The 23,507-nt window shown below is 39.2% G+C and overlaps 1 protein-coding gene across 1 annotated transcript in view; it reads right to left on the reverse strand.

Annotated features, from left to right (window-relative positions):
* Positions 1 to 696: 696 nt before the first annotated feature.
* The window catches only part of tgfb2 (transforming growth factor, beta 2), a 40,769-nt gene continuing 17,958 nt past the window's right edge, over positions 697 to 23,507 (reverse strand). The window contains exons 2-7 of the mRNA XM_023271112.3: positions 13,062 to 13,225; positions 9,376 to 9,508; positions 9,166 to 9,276; positions 7,450 to 7,624; positions 5,573 to 5,726; positions 697 to 4,092 (exon numbers count right to left, since the gene is read on the reverse strand). Of these exons, the coding sequence (XP_023126880.1) occupies positions 3,934 to 4,092; positions 5,573 to 5,726; positions 7,450 to 7,624; positions 9,166 to 9,276; positions 9,376 to 9,508; positions 13,062 to 13,225 (896 nt within the window). The 3' untranslated portion in view covers positions 697 to 3,933. The remainder of the gene's footprint in view (positions 4,093 to 5,572; positions 5,727 to 7,449; positions 7,625 to 9,165; positions 9,277 to 9,375; positions 9,509 to 13,061; positions 13,226 to 23,507) is intronic.

Consider the following 23,507-nt stretch of genomic DNA (forward strand, 5'->3'; position numbering starts at 1 on the left):
GTCAGTTCTTCTGGGTCGGTTCTTCATAGTCGGTTCTTCTGGGTTAGTTTTTCAGGACTGGTTGTTGTGGGTCGGTTCTTCTGAGTTGGTCCTTCAGGTCTGTTCTTCATGGTTGGTTCTTCTGGGGCGGTTCTTCTGGGTCAGTTCTTCAGCATCAGTTCTTCAGGACCAGTCCTTCATGGTCAGTTCTTCTGGATCAGTTCTTCAGGGTCAGTTCTTCAGCATCAGTTCTTCAGGATCAGTCCTTCATGGTCGGTTCTTCTGGGTTGGTCCTTCAGGTCTGTTCTTTATGGTTGGTTCTTCTGGGGTAGTTCTTTTGGATCAGTTCTTCAGGGTCAGTTCTTCAGCATCAGTTCTTCAGGACCAGTCCTTCATGGTCGGTTCTTCTGGGTTGGTCCTTCAGGTCTGTTCTTTATGGTTGGTTCTTCTGGGGTGGTTCTTTTGGATCAGTTCTTCAGGGTCAGTTCTTCAGCATCAGTTCTTCAGGACCAGTCCTTCATGGTCGGTTCTTCTGGGTTGGTCCTTCAGGTCTGTTCTTTATGGTTGGTTCTTCTGGGTCAGTTCTTCAGGGTTGGTTCTTCAAAGCCAATTCTTCAGGGTCGGTTCTTCATGGTCGGTTCTTCATGGTCGGTTCTTCAGGTCACAGTGAGCAGCAGTTTGATGAAACATGACTCAGATTAAAACAGAACACTGAGGTCCATTAAAACTTCAATAATTTATTTGAGCAACAACAACAACACTGTGATACAAAACAGCATCGTGTGTCTCAATAATATCACCAACACAACAAATACACAAACTGTCGAGACAGTCGATGCACAGCGCTCCGTTTTCCCAGCGGCACCTGAAGGGGGCGGGGTCAGGTTTCTACATCTACACTCCTGACTGGATGGATAGAGGGGGGGACTAAAGATTGCAAATAATAAAATTACAACTGCATCAGTGCGATTTAGAAACTGATTCTAACGATTCTATAAAACGTCGAGGAGGAAACTGCTGCTTAGCTTACATCTGAAGGTTTAGACTTTCTGAGAACCTTCATCACCATCATCATCATCATCATCATCATTATCATCACAAAGAAACATGACTGAGTATTACTGAGTTTCACTGTTTGGACTCAGTAAATTGAATAACAAAAAGAAATGTAACGTAGTCTTTCAACACCATTAGCTAACACAATGTAGCATTAGAACACAGGAGTGATGGTTGCTGGAAATGTTCCTCTGTACCCCTATGGAGATATTCCATTAGAAATCAGCTACCAGCTACAATAGTCATTTAGCACATTAGCAATGTCTAGACTGGATTTAGCATTCATTAAATGTTATCTTCACTGAAAAAAATGTTTTTCTTTCAAAAATAAAAACATTTCTAAGTGACCCTAAACCTTAGAAACAGTAGTGTACGTAAAGATTTTGATACGGTCAATCATTCCATCCTCATCTCAAAGTTAAGATACAAACTGTCCATGAGTACCTTTAGCTGGCTAAAATCTCATCTCTCCGGTTGCTCCCAATGTGTGTGTTAATATTATTGTATCTCAAACAATGGTCTGCTCCACAGCAGTACCACAGGGTTCCATTCTGGGTCATCTGCTTTTTACTTTGTACATACACTACCGTTCAAAAGTTTGGGGTCATCCAGACAATTCCATGTTTTCCATGAAAAGTTAGTAAATGATGAAACCTTCCTGTAGCTTGTGTAGAATCTGACTCGTTATAAACCGTTTTTCTGATGAAGGTCAGGCACTGAAACATCCTAAATAAATCTATTTGTTTTCCAGTGAGACATTTCCAGGATTCTGTTTGAGAGAAACAAACAGAAAATCAGTTTACGTTCTGTAATTCTTCTGCCTTTAGTCTGCATTCTGGGATAAATGAGGCTCTGAAACTTGAATTCTAATTTCATTATTGGAAATGAAGCAATAATATGTCCAACAGAAGAATGTTTCCCTATTTCAGTCTGTTTTTTCTGTCCGTGATGAATCTGATGCTGAATGTGTTTCTGCTAAACATCAATAAATACATAAATAAGCTGCTAACAGCAGAACAGTTGTAGTTTTCTAAAATATTCCTCCCACTTTAGGTACACAGAGGAACTTTATGCAAATACCATTACAGTTTTTCTCACTTCTGCAATAAAAGAGAACAGAAATCCTGTTTTTTTCATATTAACAATAAAGACAGTAAACTAAAAACCATGAAACCGGTACAATAAACCACTTTTACAGACTTTTTCCCCTCGTATCAAGATGAATAATGTTCCATCGTGTGAAGTACAGAACAGAGCAGATAGTAAATATTAGCACTGCAGGCTGATGGATCAGAACCAGAACCAGAACCAGAACATGGTACAGAATGTGGAGAATTACAAACAGAGCACTGAGGATGTGGAAACTGTGGAGGAGTGACGGTGAATGTTTTAGATCTGGGATATTTTCACGACTTACTTCACATAAATAACGCTTCACTTTTACTTCCAGTGTTTGAATGAAGCCTGATTTATTCCTTCGTGATGAATCCGTGCTGTAGGTCCGAAGTCAGATAAATATAGAACCGTCATATCAGAGACACGCCTCACAGGCCAGCTGCTGATTGGACGACGGCAAACATGTGGCTCTATCCACATTCACAGATACATGAATGGAACTGAGACTGAACTTCAATCTGAGAAACAAATAAAATGTTGTGAGGAAACATTCTGGGGGATGAAAGAAAATCTAAACAGTTTAAAACGAAGTTCTTTTCTCAGTGACTTTAAATGTGTGGATTTTTTTATAGTTCCCGTAAAACCTTCATAAACCAGCTGCTGACAACTACGAGCATCACAGTGAAGATCAAAGGAGTTTAAATCCAGCTTTACTCTCGACTGCTTGGTGAAAACACACCTGTAGACCCACCTGTAGAGACACACCTCTAGAGACAGATATGTAGACACACCTCTAGAGACACACTTGTAGACACCTGTAAAGACACACCTTGAAAGACATGCCTGTAGACACACCTGTAGACAATCCTCTAGAGATACACCTGTAGAGACACACCTGTAGACACACCTGTACACACACCTGTAGAGACACACATCTAAAGACACACCTGTAGAGACACATGTCTAAAGACACATCTGTAGAGACACACCTGTAGAGACACACCTCTAAAGACACACCTGTGGAGACACACATGTAGAGAGACACCAGTAGGGACACACTTGTAGAGACACACCAACAGAGACACCTGTAGACACACCTGTAGAGACACCTATAGAGCCATATCTCTAGAGACACACCTGTCTCCTGTCTCTGTATCATGTCTGTGTCCTGTGACATGACTTCGCTGCTGAAAGTTATTTTATTCCCTGTCAGGTGCTCGACAGGTAAAACACCTGTTCAGGAAACTCATCTGTCAGTAAAGAACTGTGCGTTTCTGTGTCAATAAAATATAAACATAACGTCAGGACAGTTTCTACTTGAACTCCGGTCTCAACTTTCTCAATGTCAATATAAAATGGAAAAGTTCTGTTCTGTATATAAGCAACTGATGTCATCCTTTGATTCCACATGATGTTAGAATGGAATTTAAAACTTTTCATTTATTTTGTTCTTAATAAAAAACTGCTCATATGTTTTTGTAGCCTGAAGCTCCAGCTCAGGCTACAAAAAGCTCAGCACCGAGTCACTGCACTGGTTCTGATCCAGGATCTGAGGCTCTGATGTGAATAAAAAGCTGCATGTTGACGGATAAACAGCAGCTCTGATGCTTTAAGAGTCAAACACTGTAGAAGAAATGAGCTCAGAGTGAACACTGAAATACAACAGCGGTTCTGGAAGTAGAATATTAACTGGTGGTTCTGGTTCTGCAGCTCCTTGGACTGTGTGGAACCGCTGCAGTTTGAATGTGTTGATTAAAGGAGCGTTGGCGTCTGCTGAGGCTTCTAGCTGCACTTACAGGACTTGACCTTCATGTTGGACAGCTGCTCGATCTTGGGGGTCTTTCCGATGTAGTAGAGGATGGTGAGGGGCTCCAGGTCCTGGGAGACGCAGCAGGGAGACGCTGATGCTTCGGGGTTGATGGTGTTGTAGAGACCCAACACCTGCAACAGAACATTGAAACAATAAAACAGAATCTTGATAAAGGGGCGGTAGTCGTTGCAATATTTCTAGATTTACATAAAGCTTTTGATACAGTCAGTCACTCAATCCTCCTCTCAAAGTTAACAAGATACAAACTGTCCATGAGTACCTTTAGTTGGCTAAAATCTCATCTCTCTGGTCGCATTAATAATGCTGTATCTCAAACAAGGGTCTGCTCCATGGGAGTACCACAGGGTTCAATTTTGGGCCCTCTGCTTTATACTTTGTACATAAATGATCTCCCATCAGTGTGTGAAGACAGACAAGAACAAATGGACTGTCCTAACATAACGGTAAATGGAGAAGTCATAAATAATGTTACATATTATAACAAGAAAAGCACTCAGAGAGAGCAGTACTCCTCCAAGGCGATTCATTCCCCCATATCGCATTGCCAGAAATGCAGCATTTTTACTCCGCCAAGGAACGCGGCAGAGTTATGTGACAATCAGCACACGTTTGTCTGATAATTTGTTTACCTGTTTACAACATTACTCAAAAACAGATTTGGATGAAATTTTCAGGGAAGATCAGAAATGACACAAGGACCAAGTGATTAGATTTTGGCAGTGATGCAGCTTATAGTCTGGATCTACAGATTTGTTAAAGATTTCCTTATCATTGCCAGATAGCGGCACGGCGTCTCTGTAACCATGACAACACGTGAACACTACGTGAGCTGCCTGCTGACGATCACATGATTGTGATCCTACTACAAATCCACCGCTGAGGACTTATCAGGACTTATGCGTTGGAAATCATACAACAGCTGAGCAGCCTTGGTGGGGGACTGCTTTCTCTGAGTGCTTTTCTTGTTTATTAGTTATTGATGATCAGAAATCACGGCAACATAGAATGTGTCCATTTAATATAGATGTACCCACAAACAAAATGACCTTGTGCTGAGCACAGGTGTGTGTTATGCATGTGTACGTTATGTACGGATACTGAATCACGTGACCTAAATATGTAGCAGGTGACGGGAATTGATGGGACTCAGAAACACCCCCACAATTTAATCAGTTGTTCCTTGTATCATTTCTGACGGATAAGTCCTGATAAGTCCTCAGTGGTGGATTTGTAGTAGGATCACAATCATGTGATCATCAGCAGGCAGCTGATGTAGTGTTCACTTGTTGTCATGGTTACAGTGACGTCGTGCTGCTTTCTCACAATGATACAGAAATCTTTAACTAATCTGTGGATCCAGACTATAAGCTGCATCACTGCCAGAATCTAATCAGTTGGTCCTTGTGTCATTTCTGACCTTCCCTGAAAATTTCATCCAAATCCGTTAGTAGGTTTTTGAGTAATGTTGCTGACAGACAGACAGACAGACAAATGTATGCCAATCGTCACATAACTCCACCGCATTCCTTGTCGGAAAAATAAGTAAAACTCAGAATTTGGGCTCTGAATGGTGTCACCTGGTCCACTCACCTTGGAGTGCTGGGTGTCGGCGCTCCACAGGTAAGGACACGCCCCCGCACAGAAGTTGGCCTCGTAGCCTTTGGGCTCATGGATCCACCTCCAGCCAAGGTCCTTCTTAAAGTCAATGTAGAGGGAACGCAGGCAGCAGTTGTCCTGAACGTTTCTACAAAGACATGAAGGTGAGTCAAGGTTCTGACTGACACCGGAACAGGTGAAGAGTCTTAATGTCCGAATGTTACCTGACTGTTGAGTTTTATTTCTATAAATGCATATAATTTATAGTCATATCAACCCTTTGAACTCTGAACAGTTTCTGCATGTTTGTGGTTCATTTAATAATCTAAAGTCCTGCAGCTCTGTGGAACCAGAAGAGCATGAAGAAGAGAGAACTCAGATGTTTTCTGTCAGTTGGACTGATAGAATGATTGAAAATTAGATTTTTTACTTTAGAAAAATGTAAAAACCTGGAACCATCATGTCCAACATGTTTCCTCAGATGTTAAAACTCTAATTTTGTCTCCTCATCCTGTAGATGTTTTTCTCTCTCCAGACTTTTCCTCTCTACTCTGCTCATCATCAGTAGAAAGATGTTTCACCATGCTGAATGTATCTCCAACAACTTGCTCCTCTGTTCACTGTTTCTGAGCCATGCTGACTTTATTTTATTCATCCAGTAGCATTGATTTTCCTCAAGGTCATTTCTGGATACATGTTTGTGACTTTGAACAGGTTTTAAGTAATTTTCAATATTTTTTCAATAATTTTTGCTACAAGTTTCTGTCCTCTTTTGGCAAATAAGGTCATTTTTGGCACTTAAAAAAATCAACCAAGTTTGTGCTATTTTGGGCTACTTGTCGGTCATTTCTAACAGGAATATTTCCATTTTACAGCATTTACAAACTTTTCCTCTCTGCTCTGCTCATCACAGTCATTTTTGGATATCTTTATTTGATTTCTGAACACATTTTAGGTCGTTTGGGTAATTTTTCACTAACTTTTGGACATGTTTATGTCATTTTTGGAAATTAGGTATTTTGGACACTTTTTTCAATAATTTTAGACTAGTTTGTGTCATTTTGGGCAACGTGTCAGTCATTTTGAAAAGGAATATCTCAAGTTTTTGGTCATTTTTGATAAATTTTCAATACGTTTTGGGAAGTGTATGTCATTTTGCACAAATTGAGACATTCTGGATTAATTTTTAAGTTGGTTTGTCATTTTAGACAATATTTGAGTCATTCGATCATGGACATTTTCATGTTTCCAACCTCTCCAGACCTTTTCTCTCATCATCAGTAGAAAGATGTTTCTCCATGCTGAATGTATCTCCAACTACTTGCTCCTCTGTTCACTGTTTCTGAGCCATGCTGACTTTATTTTATTCATCCAGTAGCTTTGATTTTCCTCTCAGTCTCTCTGTGGAAACACTGCCTGCAGTTCAACCTGAAAACTCCCTGCATGTTCCCCTGTTGGTCACAGCTGAACCAGAACCAGGAGGAAGGTTCTGATTTTACAGAATCTGCTGCAAATGTTTTATTTCTTGGAGAATTTTTGAAAGAGACACTTTAATGAAATATCACAATTTTAAGCTTAAATTGGGACATTTTTCCAGATAGAACTGCACGTCACATGTTAGTTCAAGGAGTGTTGGAAAGCTGAAAACCTGATTTCTTTCTGTTTTTACAGTTTCCAGTTGATGAATAGTTTCATTCTGGTGATTTCTTTGGAGATAAAATTAGTTTTAAATCCACTGAACCTCTAAATTTGTCTAAAATATCATCACGTTTGGTCAGTTATCACTGAATAAACAGACTGCAGAAGAACTTTTCCATAATTCTGATGGACAGGGGAGGCATTCTGGAGAATCAGAGTGGATCTATTGGTACCTGGAGCAGTAGGCAGCATCCAGAGCTCTCTTGGACCGGTGGTTCTTGTGCTGCGACTGAGACTCGAGCCGATAGGAAGGCAGCAGCATCAGCAGCAGGTGTGGAGCCTGAGCGCTGTGGCGTCGCTTCTTAAACACCTTCAGGTCGCCGCCGTGGAGGAAGCTGTCATCAATACCTGATCACCAATCAACAGATCAGTAAGATCAATAAGCAGCAGCAGAAAAATGAACTGAGAGTAAACAGACTGAAGTCATGTTAACGTCCTGCAGGATGTTATGAAGTCAGTAGATCTGATCTTCTTTCATGCTTTGTTAAAATGGACTGATGTGGCCTTTAATCTGTCAGAGAAACTTCATGTTCTGATCTGGTGTGAAGCTTTGGTCTGAAGTTCAGCTAAACTCCAAGTACAAACCTGTGTGTTTAACCCTCCTGTTGTCCTCATTTACGGGCACCAAAAATATTGTTTCCTTGTCTGAAAAAAATCCAAAAATTCAGCAAAAAAATTCCCCAAATTTTTGAAAATTTGCAAAACCTTCAGGAAGAAAATTCCAATAATTCCTTAAAAGTTTTATTTAAAAAAAAAAAACAAAACAAAAACAAATTTGGAAAGAAAATTCTTGTAAATATTTTCAAAAAATTAGTAAACATCTTCCAAAAAAATTCCTAAAAATATCTAAAGTGATTCCATATATATATCAGTAAAACTTCAAATATTTTCTTTAAGAACATTCACAAAAGAATCAACATAAATCCAGCGAATTTTGCTGGATTTTGGTTGATTTTTATGTGAATGTTCTTGAAGAAACATTTTTAACATTTCTTTTTTTCCACCAAAAAATGTTCAAAGATTTCCCAAAAATGTTGAAAATGTGGACATCAGAAGTTTCACTGTGAAAATATATTTTTTTTACACATTTCAAACTTTAAAACGGGTCAATTTTGACCCGCAGGACGACATGAGGGTGAAAGTCATTACAGTATCTGGACGGTAAGGGTTAAATCCAGCTGCACGTACACTACTGTCCAAAAGTTTGGGCCAATTCCATGTTTTCCATGAAAACTCCCACTTTTATTCATGTGCTAACATAACTGCACAAGGGTTTTCTAATCATCAATGAGCCTTTCAACACCATTAGCTAACACAATGTAGCATTAGAACACAGGAGTGATGGTTGCTGGAAATGTTCCTCTGTACCTCTATGGAGATATTCCATTAAAAATCAGCTGTTTCCAGCTAGAATAGTCATTTACCACATTAACAATGTCTACACTGGATTTATCATTCATTTAATGTTATCTTCATTGAAAAAAAAGCTTTTCTTTCAAAAATAAGGACATTTCTAAGTGACCCTAAACTTTTGAATGGTAGTGTATTTTATCTGCTTCTTCAAAGAAAAGCAAACAGCTTTAAACTGCAGAACTTTTGTCTCCACCTTCTGGCAGTCTGAGTCATTACGTTGATGACATTTGCTGTCTTTCTTTCTCTAAAGGTTTTTTCTTCTAACATTTTAATTGTAATCTATTTGAACAGTTTGTTCTAATTTTTCAGATTTCCTGTTTATTTAAATTACAGATAATAAATACTGTACATGTTAACAGTGAGATAAAAACATATCAAGCAGCTTGAAACCAAGAAAGAAAAATAGAAACATCACACAGATGATTTAGCAACCATGAGTGAAAATAACGTGAAAAGTGATTGTTTGAATCAATCACCTGCAAATCGAGCCTCCAGCTCCTCGCTCTTGTTGGGAATAATGTAGTTATTTGACGGTACAAACGTGCAGCAGGGACAGTGGAGGCTGATCTTGAATCCACTGTTTCTGTCTGTGGAGAAACCAAAGTGGATCAGTCTGAAGATGCAAAAAAAAAAAATACAAACATGGTGAATAAATGGACTGAAAAGACGTGTGATCTAAAGCTCACCTCTGTGGTTCAACCATTCACTCACTGCTTCAGTCACATCGAAGGACAACCACTCTCCCTCCGTCTGGGTCCGAACCACCTTACTGTCGATATAGCGCTGAGTCGGAGACGACAAGTCTTTGTGTCCTAAAATCTGACAACAGAAACAACGTTTGACCAAATTACAAATTTTGACTCTACAGCGTCTACTGATGACTGTGAGGCATTTAGGGAACATCTGTAAATTGCAGCGTCTACTGGTGTCTATGAGGTGTTCATGGAACATTGGTAACTGCAGCGTCTACTGATGACTACGAGGCGTTTAGGGAATACTGGATAATGCACCATCTCCTGTGAGGTGTTTAAGGAACATCTGTAAACTGCACCATCTCCTGTGAGGTGTTTAGGGAACATCTGTACACTGCACCATCTACTGATGACTGTGAGGCATTTAGGGAACATCTGTAAATTGCAGCGTCTACTGGTGTCTATGAGGCGTTTAGGGAAAATTGGAAAATGCACCATCTACTGTGAGGTGTTTAGAGAACATCCGTAAACTGCACCATCTACCGTGAGGTGTTTAGGGAACATCGGTACACTGCACCATCTACTGATGACTGTGAGGTGTTTAGGGAACATCTGTACACTGCACCATCTACTGTGAGGTGTTTAGGGAACATCTGTAAACTGCACCATCTACTGTGAGGTGTTTAGGGAACATCTGTAAACTGCACCATCTACTGTGAGGTGTTTAGGGAATGTCTGTAAACTGCAGCATCTATTGATGACTGTGAGGCATTTAGGGAATATTGGAAACTGCACCATCTCCTATGAGGCGTTTAGGAAACATCTGTAAAGTGCACCATCTACTGATGACTGTGAGGTGTTTAGGGAACATCTGTAAACTGCAGCGTTTGTGGATCAGCAGATGAGTTTTGGTTTAGTTCTCTGAATGCAGCTGCAGATTCTTTTCAGTCTGATTTTGATGCAGATTTGAACGTCACCTTGAATTAAGCTGAACTCTGATAAAATGTCAAAGTGCAATAAAAACATGTTATGTCACATTACGCAGAAAAACTAAACATCAGTGTCAGTTTTTTCTCTTCTGATTCACCTGGACTCCAGTCTGGACCAGCTGATCTTCACAACCTGCAGTTTGTTGTCGTAAAGCCGAAGTTCAGGAGAATATAAAAGCTTTTTTGACTCTATAAAGGCAGCAGCAGGTACTGAAAACACCTGGCCAGGTGCTGAAACATCTGGACAGGTGTCTCTGGTCCATTAAAGACGCTCCCCTCTGACAAACCTACTGAATGAAGCAGGATCTGCTTTCAGGATCTTGTGTGATTTAGTAAAAGCTTCACGGCAGCACTAACATAGAAACTGAGACTGTCTGATGGATTGAGCAGGTTTGGGAGGAGCAGCGAGTGAAACCAGACTCTGGATAGACGTCTTTTATTCTGCTGTTCTTCAGAACCATGTGTTTACGTTGGCTCATCTGGGCCTAATGTGTAAAACACTGTTTGTGCTGCCGAGACTCTGAGGTTCAGAGAACCGGGAGTTTTTATGACGTGCTGCTTCGACAGACAACAAAAAGCTTCAAAGCTCTTTGATGATTCTCCTGTTTGACTCTTTAACAGCAGCTTCCAGAACCGAGATTAGCAGGAGGTCCGGAGAAGCGACACTTCAGTACCAAGTTGATACCGAAGCCTGTTTTATTTCCCACATTTACTCTGGTCCAGTTAGTACCCCGGGGTATTATCTGGGCTGTTTAATACCCCCAAGGCCTGACTGTAGCCTGACAGACGCCACATTTAGGGATGGAGTAAGAAGTTTTATTTCACACAAACTGATCCACTCACACACAGATTTAATCTTTAAGTTCAGAACCGACTATCTCTGTGAAACCAACAAAAAGAACACAAACATTTCAAAAAGATAATTATTCTGTTGTTTGTCAGGATTTGGACGTTTCTCTGACAGTCTCTGTGATGGAATCTTTGAAAAATTCAGAAATTTTTGTGAAGTCAAAAAGTGACCCTGGAACAAAATCTGCATTTTCTAACTGAAATTTACTTTTTCCTTTGTGGCTTAATAATTCTGTGAATCAGCAGCAGAGACTGTTTATGTTCCCTAAACATCTCACAGACATCAGTAGATGCTGCAGTTTACAGATGTCCCTAAACGCCTTACAGTCATCACTAAAAATGTAGTTCACAGATGTTCCCTAAATGCCTCACAGTCATCAGTAAAAATGTAGTTTACAGATGTTCCCTAAATGCCTCACAGTCATCAGTAAAATTGTAGTTTACAGATGTTCCCTAAATGCCTCGTAGTCATTAGTAGACGCTGCAGTTTCCAGACATTCCCTAAACACCTCACAGTCATGAATAGACACTGCAGTTTACAGATGTTCCCTGAACGCCTCACAGTCATCAGTAGATGCTGCAGTTTACAGACGTTCCCTGAACGCCTCACAGTCATCAGTAGATGCTGCAGTTTACAGACGTTGCCTGAACGCCTCACAGTCATCAGTAGATGCTACAGTTTACAGACGTTCCCTGAACGCCTCACAGTCATCAGTAGATGCTGCAGTTTACAGATGTTCCCTAAACGCCTCACAGTCATCAGTAGATGCTGCAGTTTACAGATGTTCCCTAAATGCCTCACAGTCATCAGTAAAATTGTAGTTTACAGATGTTCCCTAAATGCCTCGTAGTCATTAGTAGACGCTGCAGTTTCCAGACATTCCCTAAACACCTCACAGTCATGAATAGACACTGCAGTTTACAGACGTTCCCTGAACGCCTCACAGTCATCAGTAGATGCTGCAGTTTACAGACGTTCCCTGAACGCCTCACAGTCATCAGTAGATGCTGCAGTTTACAGACGTTCCCTGAACGCCTCACAGTCATCAGTAGATGCTGCAGTTTACAGATGTTCCCTAAACGCCTCACAGTCATCAGTAGATGCTGCAGTTTACAGATGTTCCCTAAACGCCTCACAGTCATCAGTGGACACCGTAGTTTACAGATGTTCCCTAAACGCCTCACAGTCATCAGTAGATGCTGCAGTTTACAGACATTGCCTGAACGCCTCACAGTCATCAGTAGATGCTACAGTTTACAGACGTTCCCTGAACGCCTCACAGTCATCAGTAGATGCTGCAGTTTACAGATGTTCCCTAAACGCCTCACAGTCATCAGTAGATGCTGCAGTTTACAGATGTTCCCTAAACGCCTCACAGTCATCAGTAGATGCTGCAGTTTACAGATGTTCCCTAAACGCCTCACAGTCATCAGTAGATGCTGCAGTTTACAGATGTTCCCTAAACGCCTCACAGTCATCAGTAGATGCTGCAGTTTACAGATGTTCCCTAAACGCCTCACAGTCATCAGTAGATGCTGCAGTTTACAGATGTTCCCTAAACGCCTCACAGTCATCAGCAGATGCTGCAGTTTACAGATGTTCCCTAAACACCTCACAGACATCAGCAGATGTTGCAGTTTACAGATGTTCCCTAAACGCCTCACAGTCATCAGTAGACAGCTCTGGCTCGGGGTTAATCTGGACTAGAATCACATAAGATTCTAGGATCATCAGAAAGTTGGAACTCCAGCCGTTCTTTCTGCTTTACAGTTGGTGGCAGGTAAATTGTCATTTTCATTCAGAAGAGGGTTGATGAAACCCAACATAGCTGGTAGAAGTACCTGATAGAGCTCGATGCGCTGCTCCGACACTCGGGCTCCGGGGTTCTGAAGACGGAAGATCCGGAGCTCAGCCTTCACCAGGTTGGAGGAGTTCTTCTCCATAGACGACACGTCGAAGGTCAGCCGCCTGAAGTACGGGTTGAAGTGTGTCGGAGAAATGACGTCTGCAAAAACCAAAGGACAGATTATCACTGTCAGAAATACACAAGAAGCAGATCAGATCACCTGAAGGAAAACAGAGATAAATTCATGGATTTAAACCCCAGAAGTAAAGACAGAAGTTCACAGCTGTGAAAGATCTTATTTCCTGACATCACACCTGCATCACTTTTGAGGCAAACAGAACTTCCTGCCTTTATTTTAATTCCATGGCAGTAAAAGGCTCATTTCAGAACTGGAGGACATTTGGGCTTCAAAATGTTTGAAAAATAAAGCTTCTCTTTTCCAGTTTTCTGCTCCACATTCATCAATAATAGGTATTGATTGGCTCAGCTTCCACATCAATGGTAGCATTTTTATTCCATGTTTTCTGTGTTGTTTGCTAACCCTACTCTAATCACAGTAACAGGGTTGCTAATCCATGCTAATGTGATCTTTTTCTCAGCAGTAGAAGCTAGATATTTAGCTGCTGTTACTGCTGACCAAGAGGACAAACTGACTGATGGAAAACAGTCCAAAGAATTAGTCTGATCCTGATAATATGAGGTAGAGGGAGACATTCAATCAAGACTGACGATGGGATGGAAATATGGAAAATAGAAGAGAGGACATAGCTTTGCTCTACACATTCTTTAGGAAAAATGTTTGATGATGGAAATGACAAAAATGAGAGACAAAACAACAAAAACGAGACAAAATAGAACCAAAACAAGACACAAAATGACAGAAACAAGACATGAAATGACAAAAATGTCATCAACAGGGTTGTTATGGGACATGTTCCATGTATAATAATAATTATTTAAAATATTATGTTGATTTTAAAAAAAAAATCCCACAATGACAAGAGACATCAATGAAAAAAATAATACCAATAAAAGGAGATTTAAATTTCATTTTAACTGTTTTATTAGAGATTCAGTTTGGTCATCAGGGGGTGGGACAAGAGAAAAATGTGATTTTAGGAGGAACTCCAGACTTATTTGGTATATAAATATTTTCAAACATTTTTGTCTCCGAGTTTTTTTTGATTTGGTCTCAGGACAAGAACATTTACACAACAACTGCATGTTTTAGTGTTTTGTACATGGATTATTTGAAGTTTGGCATGACCTAAAACTCATAAAGATATTACTACATATTTACAGTAAACAAAGCAATCATCCTGCAGACATGAACCCGCATGTGCACTGTGCTACACAGGAAGGCTGAAGAATTTGTCTATATTAGATCAAAATCACAATTTTAAACTATCAATGAGATATTGTCCTCAGATCTTAGTGCATAGTTACAGACTTTAGAGCACAGGAAAAACACAAAACCTGCAGCGGCACACAGAAGAAGCTTCAGGAAAAGTTCAAGACTTTTTCCGGAGTTGAACAGTTCCTCCTGAAGTCAACAAACGGATTCTCATGTGCAAACAAAGTGAACGGATCAGTTTCAAATATGAAATATTGTGTCTGGCATCAATCAAAGTCTCAGCACGTCTAATTACAGCCAGTCTGACAGCGGCCTGCACAGTAGCAGCAGCAGCACAAGTTCCACTTAGAACCATGTGTGGAACCGCTGGCGACATGTGCAGCGCTGACAGCCAGATGTGCTGCTGCGTCTGACAGATGTGAGATGGAGGAGACGAATCGGTCTGAAGCAACAAAACACCACAGTCTGTTTAGATACAACCACAACAAACACAGATCAATAACTGAACGTAATAATGTTTGTAAAGAGACAGAAAGATCTCCAGTTTATCACCAGAAATCCTGCAGTCAGACAGTTTAGATGAGGGCTGTCAGAATCATTCTAGTCCAGGTTCCACATTCAGTCCAGTTTGATCTCAAGTGACCAGTAAAATCACAGCATAATAACCTATAAATAACCACAACTCCACATTTTTCCTTTGTTTTAGTGCAAAAATGTTCACATTTAAGGAATTCTCTTTTTACAAAACATCATGAACAGCCTGAAATTTCTTAAGAAAAATGAATTTGATTTCAACAACATTCAGCCTCAGCTTATTATTTACACATTAAAACTTCCAGATCACAGAGTGTCGACAAACAAACACAACATTTAGTCACAGCTATCAGGAACTAAATGATATAGTATTTTACTTTATGATCACAACAACAAAACTCAGACAAAAGAAGACAAAAAACAACAAAAATAAGAAAAAATATTAGAAAAATGAGACAGAAAAAGACAAAAACTGAGACAAACTACAAGAAACAAAACAAGAGGTAAAAAATTAGACAAAAAAGTTCAGAAAAATGACAAAAATGAGATAAAAAATTACATAAATGACACAAACGAGACAAAAAAAATGACACGCGAGAAACAAAACGACAAAAAAATTGACAAATAAAACAAGTGAGACAAAAAGGAAACTCAAAATGACAAAAACATGAGACGACAAAAAAAGACAAAAAACAACAAAAACAAGACAAAATATTACAAAAATTAGACAAAAAAGTTACAAAAGGACAAAAAAACAGACAAACATCACAAGCGAGTCAAAAAAACCCACAAAACTATAAAGCAGAACACAAAATGACAAAAACACAACAAAAAACACAAGCGAGATGAATAGGAAACACTAAACGACAAAAACACAAGACAAACGACACGAAACAAAACAAAAAAAGACAAAAAATTCAACAAAAAAACTACAAAGCAACAAAAAAATGGACAGACGACAAAAACGAGACAAAAAATTACACAACTGACAGAAACGCAGAAAACCTTGTCTGGGTTCAGTCAAAGCAGAAAACAAAGAGGAACAGCAGCTTCAGATGTAAAAAAGTTCTCTGCTTTTCTGCTGCTGATTCATAAACCCGCCTGTCATGGGTCATTTTAGATCAAAATGTTTGCTATTTGGGACAAAAGCTAAATTCTAGAAAATACTGTGGCCTGAATATTTTAACAAACTTAGAAAAAAACACAGTTATTACAATAAAGCAAATCTGAAACATGATTCCTCAATTCTGGTCGATTTTCTGTCAGTTTGGGTTCAAGTAAAAAAACAGAATGACCAGATCATTTACAAAGAGTGTAATTGTTGATCAGCTGGTGATGTTTATGTTTTCTCTGTAACCATGAACTGATTCAGCAGAATGAAAACTGTGTTGATTAAGAGTTCTGTAAGTTCAGTTAACCCTCCTGTTGTCCTCATTTACAGGCACCAAAAAATATTGTTTCCTTGTCTAAAAAAAATCCAAAAGTTCAGCAAAAAAATTCCCAAAATTTCTGAAAATTTGTAAAATCTTCAGGAAGAAAATTCCAATAATTCCTTAAAAGTTTTTTTTTTAAATCCCCCAAATTTGGCAAGAAAATTCTTGTCAATATTTTCAATAATTTCAATTAGTAAAAATCTTCCCAAAAAAATCCTACAAATATCTAAAGTGATTCCATATATATCAGTAAAACTGCTAATATTTTCTTTAACCCTCGTGTCGTTCTGCAGGTCAAAATTAACCCGTTTAAAGTTTAAAAATGTGGAAAAAATATTTTCACAGTGAAACTTCTGATGTCCACATTTTCTACATTTTTCCGAAATCTTTGAAAATTTTTTGGGTGGAAAAACAGAAATGTTAAAAATGTTTTTTTTTTTTTGTTTTTTTTTTTTAAAAATTCACAAAAAAAATCAATCAAAATCCAGCGAAATCTGCTGGATTTTGGTTGATTTTTATGTGAATGTTCTTCAAGAAAATATTAGAAGTTTTACTGATATATATGGAATCACTTTAGATATTTTTAGGATTTTTTGGAAGATTTTTACTCATTTTTTGAAAATATTTACAAGAATTTTCTTGCCAAATTTGGGGGACTTTTAAAAAAAAAAATACAACTTTTAAGGGAAACTTTTAAGGAATTATTGGAATTTTCTTCCTGAAGGTTTTGTAAAATTTCAGAAATTTGGGGAATTTTTTTGCTGAATTTTTGGATTTTTTTCAGACAAGGAAACAGTATTTTTTGGTGCCTATAAATGAGGACAACAGGAGGATTAAGAAACATTTTAACATTTCTTTTTTCCACTAAAAAATGTTCAAAGATTTCCCAACAATGTTGAAAATGTGGACATCAGAAGTTTAACTGTGAAAATCAATTTTTTCCACATTTTCAAAATTTAAACGGGTCAGTTTTGACCCTCAGGATGACAAGAGGGTTAAAATAATTAGAATCAGAAACACTTCATTGATCCCTGAAGGAGGAAAAACAACACAGATAAAAACCAGCTGCTGCGGTGCTCAAGTCAAATGTGTTCAGACATGAAGAAGCTTCATCTTTTCTAGAGATTCGGAGCGGATCTGAAAGTGAAGCCACAGAAAGATTCGCTGTCAGCTCTCAGCATTCTAACAGACACTTGAGAAATATTTCTACGTTCACTTCTCCCATCTGTGCAGCAGGATTCCTTCACTTCCACAGAAAATCTGAACACTTCAGATCCAGTCTAGTTCAAATCAAATGAAGAGCAATGTTTGGTAAAATACAACTAGTCAGGGACAGAATTTCTTAGAGACTAAAAATACTTTATATTAAAGAACGTGGCGGAGTTCTGTGACGATCGACGTTGGTTTGTCCGTCCATCAGACTTACGGGCTGCTTACGGTTTTAATGGAACACAAATGTGTTCCTCCTCCTTTGAAAAGTTGCGGAAAATTACAGAAAAACTATCCCAAATGACTTACAGATCTTCCAAAATAGTGAAAAACTGTTGAAAATTATTCAAATATACCTAAAATTACACCAAAATTCCTCAAATTTGTCCAAAATGTTTTTGGCTTCAGACTGTGACACTTGAATGGATGTAAAACTGATCTGGTTTCAGTTTTTAACAGAACTCAAATGTGTTTTCCATTCATTAAAAATTAGTCAAATGACACGAAAGTTGTCGAAAAATAATTGGAAATTGCCCCATATTTCTCAAAAATTGTCAGTAGTGACAAAAACCCAGCAAATTACTCACAAATTGTGAAAAAATTTATGAAAATTGCCCAAAAAATACTTGAAAATTGTTGAAAATTACTCAAAAAGTACATGCACACAGTAAATACTGAATACTACAGTCTACAGTAGTACATACTGAATACTACGGTCTACAGTAGTACATACTGAATACTACAGTCTACAGTAGTACATACTGAATACTACGGTCCACTGTAGTACATACTGAATACTACAGTCTACAGTAGTACATACTGAATACTACGGTCCACAGTAGTACATACTGAATACTACAGTCTACAGTAGTACATACTGAATACTACGGTCCACAGTAGTACATACTGAATACTACAGTCTACAGCAGTACATACTGAATACTACAGTCTACAGTAGTACATACTGAATACTACGGTCTACAGTAGTACATACTGAATACTACAGTCTACAGCAGTACATACTGAATACTACAGTCTACAGTAGTACATACTGAATACTACGGTCCACAGTAGTACATACTGAATACTACAGTCTACAGTAGTACATACTGAATACTACGGTCCACAGTAGTACATACTGAATACTACAGTCTACAGTAGTACATACTGAATACTACGGTCCACTGTAGTACATACTGAATACTACGGTCTACAGTAGTACATACTGAATACTACGGTCTACAGTAGTACATACTGAATACTACGGTCTACAGTAGTACATACTGAATACTACGGTCTACAGTAGTACATACTGAATACTACGGTCTACAGTAGTACATACTGAATACTACAGTCTACAGTAGTACATACTGAATACTACGGTCTACAGTAGTACATACTGAATACTACGGTCCACAGTAGAACATACTGAATACTACGGTCCACAGTAGAACATACTGAATACTACGGTCTACAGTAGTACATACTGAATACTACGGTCTACAGTAGTACATACTGAATACTACGGTCTACAGTAGTACATACTGAATACTACGGTCTACAGTAGTACATACTGAATACTACAGTCTACAGTAGTACATACTGAATACTACGGTCTACAGTAGTACATACTGAATACTACAGTCTACAGTAGTACATACTGAATACTACGGTCCACTGTAGTACATACTGAATACTACGGTCTACAGTAGTACATACTGAATACTACGGTCTACAGTAGTACATACTGAATACTACGGTCTACAGTAGTACATACTGAATACTACGGTCTACAGTAGTACATACTGAATACTACAGTCTACAGTAGTACATACTGAATACTACGGTCTACAGTAGTACATACTGAATACTACGGTCCACTGTAGTACATACTGAATACTACGGTCTACAGTAGTACATACTGAATACTACGGTCTACAGTAGTACATACTGAATACTACGGTCTACAGTAGTACATACTGAATACTACGGTCTACAGTAGTACATACTGAATACTACGGTCTACAGTAGTACATACTGAATACTACAGTCTACAGTAGTACATACTGAATACTACGGTCCACAGTAGTACATACTGAATACTACGGTCCACAGTAGAACATACTGAATACTACGGTCCACAGTAGAACATACTGAATACTACGGTCCACAGTAGAACATACTGAATACTACGGTCCGCAGTAGTACATACTGAATACTACAGTCTACAGTAGTACATACTGAATACTACGGTCCACAGTAGTACATACTGAATACTACGGTCCACAGTAGTACATACTGAATACTACGGTCCACAGTAGTACTCAGCATGTACTGCATGTGTTGTCAGTAGTATTTGTGGTTTTGGTTGCAGCCCGACTGTATTTTTCTAACGTTGAAACACATGAAGGTTCTGAATAAACTCTACTTTAATAAGACGTCGTCGGTTGTTGGGTTCTCGGCAGAACAAAGTGTTCTCCTCATCGATCCTCCTGGATCCTCAGATGGTTGCTGGTTCTGCAGGAAACTGAGATCTGCAGGGAAATTCCAGGGCCGGTGGAGGGTGTGGGGCTTAAATCACTGCTGACGGCTGCAGCAGGATCAGCCGCTGCCACTGATTTATCCAAACTCGCCGTGAAAACGATCCACCACGACTGGCGCCACTGTGGTCTGTCTGAGTGTTCATCATTCCTTCACACTGAGGAGACAGCGGCGATGTTACATCAACATTCCGCTTCTTTCCAGCAGCTTCTCCCTCCAAGAGAAGAGCTGATGTCACACGAAGCCGACTCATGGCCTCCTGCAATCCGTCACTTCATCACTCAGCACCGGTCTGACCTGGAGGTTCCGTGGGACGTTCTTTAGGCAGAACAAACCTAGTCTGCAGCGATTCTGAAGCTCCGGCAGTTAATGAATGTTGCTTCTCTGCAGAGCTGACGTAAGTGTCGTTGTTCAACAAAGTCCATCCATGTAGAGCCTAAGTTCTATGATGGACTGTTCCCATGTAAGTGCACTGACTGAGCATGTGCAGAAGAACAAGCAGTGCTGAAAATGCTAGTTCTGAGGACAGACTTCAGTCATTCACACCTTTAAATTCATTACTGAAAGAGTTTTAATTAACCCTCGTGTCGTCCTGCGGGTCAAAATTGACCTGGTTTACAGTTTGAAAATGTGGAAAAAAATATATTTTCACAGTGAAACTTCTGATGTTCACATTTTCAACATTTTGGGGAAATCTTTGAACATTTTTTGGTGGAAAAAAAAGAAATGTTAAAAATGTTTCTTAAGAACATTCACATAAAAATCAACCAAAATCCAGCGAATTTCGCTGGATTTTGGTTGATTTTTATGTGAATGTTCTTAAAGAAAATTTTAGAAGTTTTACTGATATGGAATCACTTTAGATATTTTTAGGATTTTTTGGAAGATTTTTACTCATTTTTTGAAAATATTTACAAGAATTTTCTTGCCAAATTTGGGGGATTTTTAAAAAAAAAAAAACTTTTAAGGAATTATTGGAATTTTCTTCCTGAATGTTTTGCAAATTTTTCGAAATTTGGGGAATCTTTTGCTGAATTTTTGTGTTTTTTTCAGACAAGGAAACATAATTTTTTGGTGCCCATAAATGAGGACAACAGGAGGGTTGATTTAGATGCTGCTGAACTCTTTGATTGTTCATGTTTTCATCGACAGAGAAGTTTTAATTTCTCCACAAGTCCTGTGCTCTATTCACTGTAATAATAAATATATATAATAACAAAAAAGCACTCAGAGAGCGCAGTACTCCGCCAAGGCTGCTCAGTCGTTTTCATCGCTTGAGTAATATTGCTAACAGACAGACAGACGGACAAACGGATGCCGGTCGTCACATAACTCCACGATTCCTTGGCGGAGTAATAAAGCCTTAAAAGAAATGAAACATTTCATCACACCTTTTCTCAGTTCCCTAATTTGTGGCACACCGCTAATGGTGATGAACACTCCAGCCCAGTAGGTGGCGCTAATGAACCTAAAGTCTGTTTTCCAGCTGTGAAGAAGATCCACAGGACGCACTGAGTGACGTCAAGAAAGTCTGGTGAACAGGGAAGGAAGACGAGACGCACTGAGCTTGTTGGGCAGAAAGTTTTCTTTTAAAAATCTTCCTGATGGCAGCTTGGATAAAAGCCTGGTTGTAGCAAACGATGCGACAAAGAGTTTTCTGATCACCTCAATGCAAAACATGTTGCTGTGAGCGCACACACCAGTACCTGTCCACAGGGGGCGTTTTTTCTCGCATGGAAACGTGCCGCATGTCAATATCGCTGACGTTCACATTTCACTGCTGTTTGTTTAGTTTTAATCCTTTTCATATGACTTAAATACATTTCTTGCGTGGACTTCTTGTATGTCGCATTCTGTTTGGGACAGTAGTTGGAGATACATCCAGCATGGTGAAACACCTTTCTACAGCTGATGAGCAGACGAGAGAGGAAAACTCTGGAGATAGAAAAACATCTACAGGATGAGGAGACAACATTAGTTTAGAGTTTTACACGTGTGGAAACATGCTGGCCATGACGGTTCCAGGTTTTTACATTTTAGTAAATTAAATAATCAAAGGAAAGTTTATTTTTCTCTGGTTTCCATCGTTCTGAGTCCTACTGACAGATGAGATCTCTGAGTTCTCTCTCCTTCTTCATGATGTTCTGGTTCCACAGAGCTGCAGGACTTTAGATTGAAAAAGGAAGCACAACGAAGAAAGATGAAACACCCAGGAAGTGCTGGTACTTGATAGAGTTAACACACTGTAACTGTATTTGCTAGAAGCTACTGCTGTTAGAGAGCAGTTGGGAGTTAGCTGCTAATTGTGGGTTTCCCTCTCACCAGTATCATCTCCTCATGTGCAGTGTGGCCTAATTCTGCTTTCCCATTGCAGTCGGTGTGGAAAAATGTGAGATTAGCCAGAAAGCCAGCAGTCAGAGCTGAGCTGCAGGAGAAGGAGGCCGAGCAGCCAGAGGTTTCTGCTGACAAAGCCTCCAGTCAGAGTGCTGAGGCCAAACACAGCAGTCTGAGGCCTCTGCTCAGGAAGGAAGCTGCCTTTCATGGATTCTCACACAGGTTTACTGTGAACTCGGAGGATGTTCTGGCTTTTATTATTTCAAATAGATCGGTCAGTGACACGGGAGCCCTGCTCTGCTTCCTGCTCACTGTTTAAACTGCACTGAGGGGATTTCTGTTTATTATAGCACCGTGTCACCGTCCTGTGAAGGATCCTTAAATACACAATCCACAGTAGAGCTGGAACCCGACCACTCAGTCCAGCGTTCTGATGTCTCACACACACACACACACACACACACACACACACACACACACACACACACACACACACACACACACACACACACACACACACACACACACACACACACACACACACACACACACACACACACACACACACACACACACACACACACACATTAGAAGTTAGATACTGACACACAGCAGCTGATAACTACCATAGTGTTTAGACGGTCAAATTATGTTAAAAGTGATTGATGGTATGACTGGAAATGTTTTAATGGAGTGTTACGTTTTTATTTATGCGTTTTAATCCATAGGTAGATCTTTAGGGGAAAAAACTTGACTGAAATCAGAGTCTAAGCTGTTTCTTTTGTACTACAGAATATTTTCTTTCTATCTTGTGTCATGAACAGGGAGAAAGAGGAAAAAATGCACCTTTTGTCTGATTTTATGAAAAAAAAACAAGCAGTATTTGAATCTCTGTGCACTACTGTTCAAAAGTTTGGGGTCACTTAGAAATGTCCTTATTTTTGAAAGAAAAGCTTTTTTTTGGGAGATAACATTAAATGAATCATAAATCCAGCGTAGACATTGTTAATGTGGTAAATGACTGTTCTCAATACTT

The sequence above is a fragment of the Amphiprion ocellaris genome, chromosome 9 (assembly GCF_022539595.1).
Source record: "Amphiprion ocellaris isolate individual 3 ecotype Okinawa chromosome 9, ASM2253959v1, whole genome shotgun sequence".
Taxonomy (NCBI): Eukaryota; Metazoa; Chordata; class Actinopteri; family Pomacentridae; genus Amphiprion; species Amphiprion ocellaris.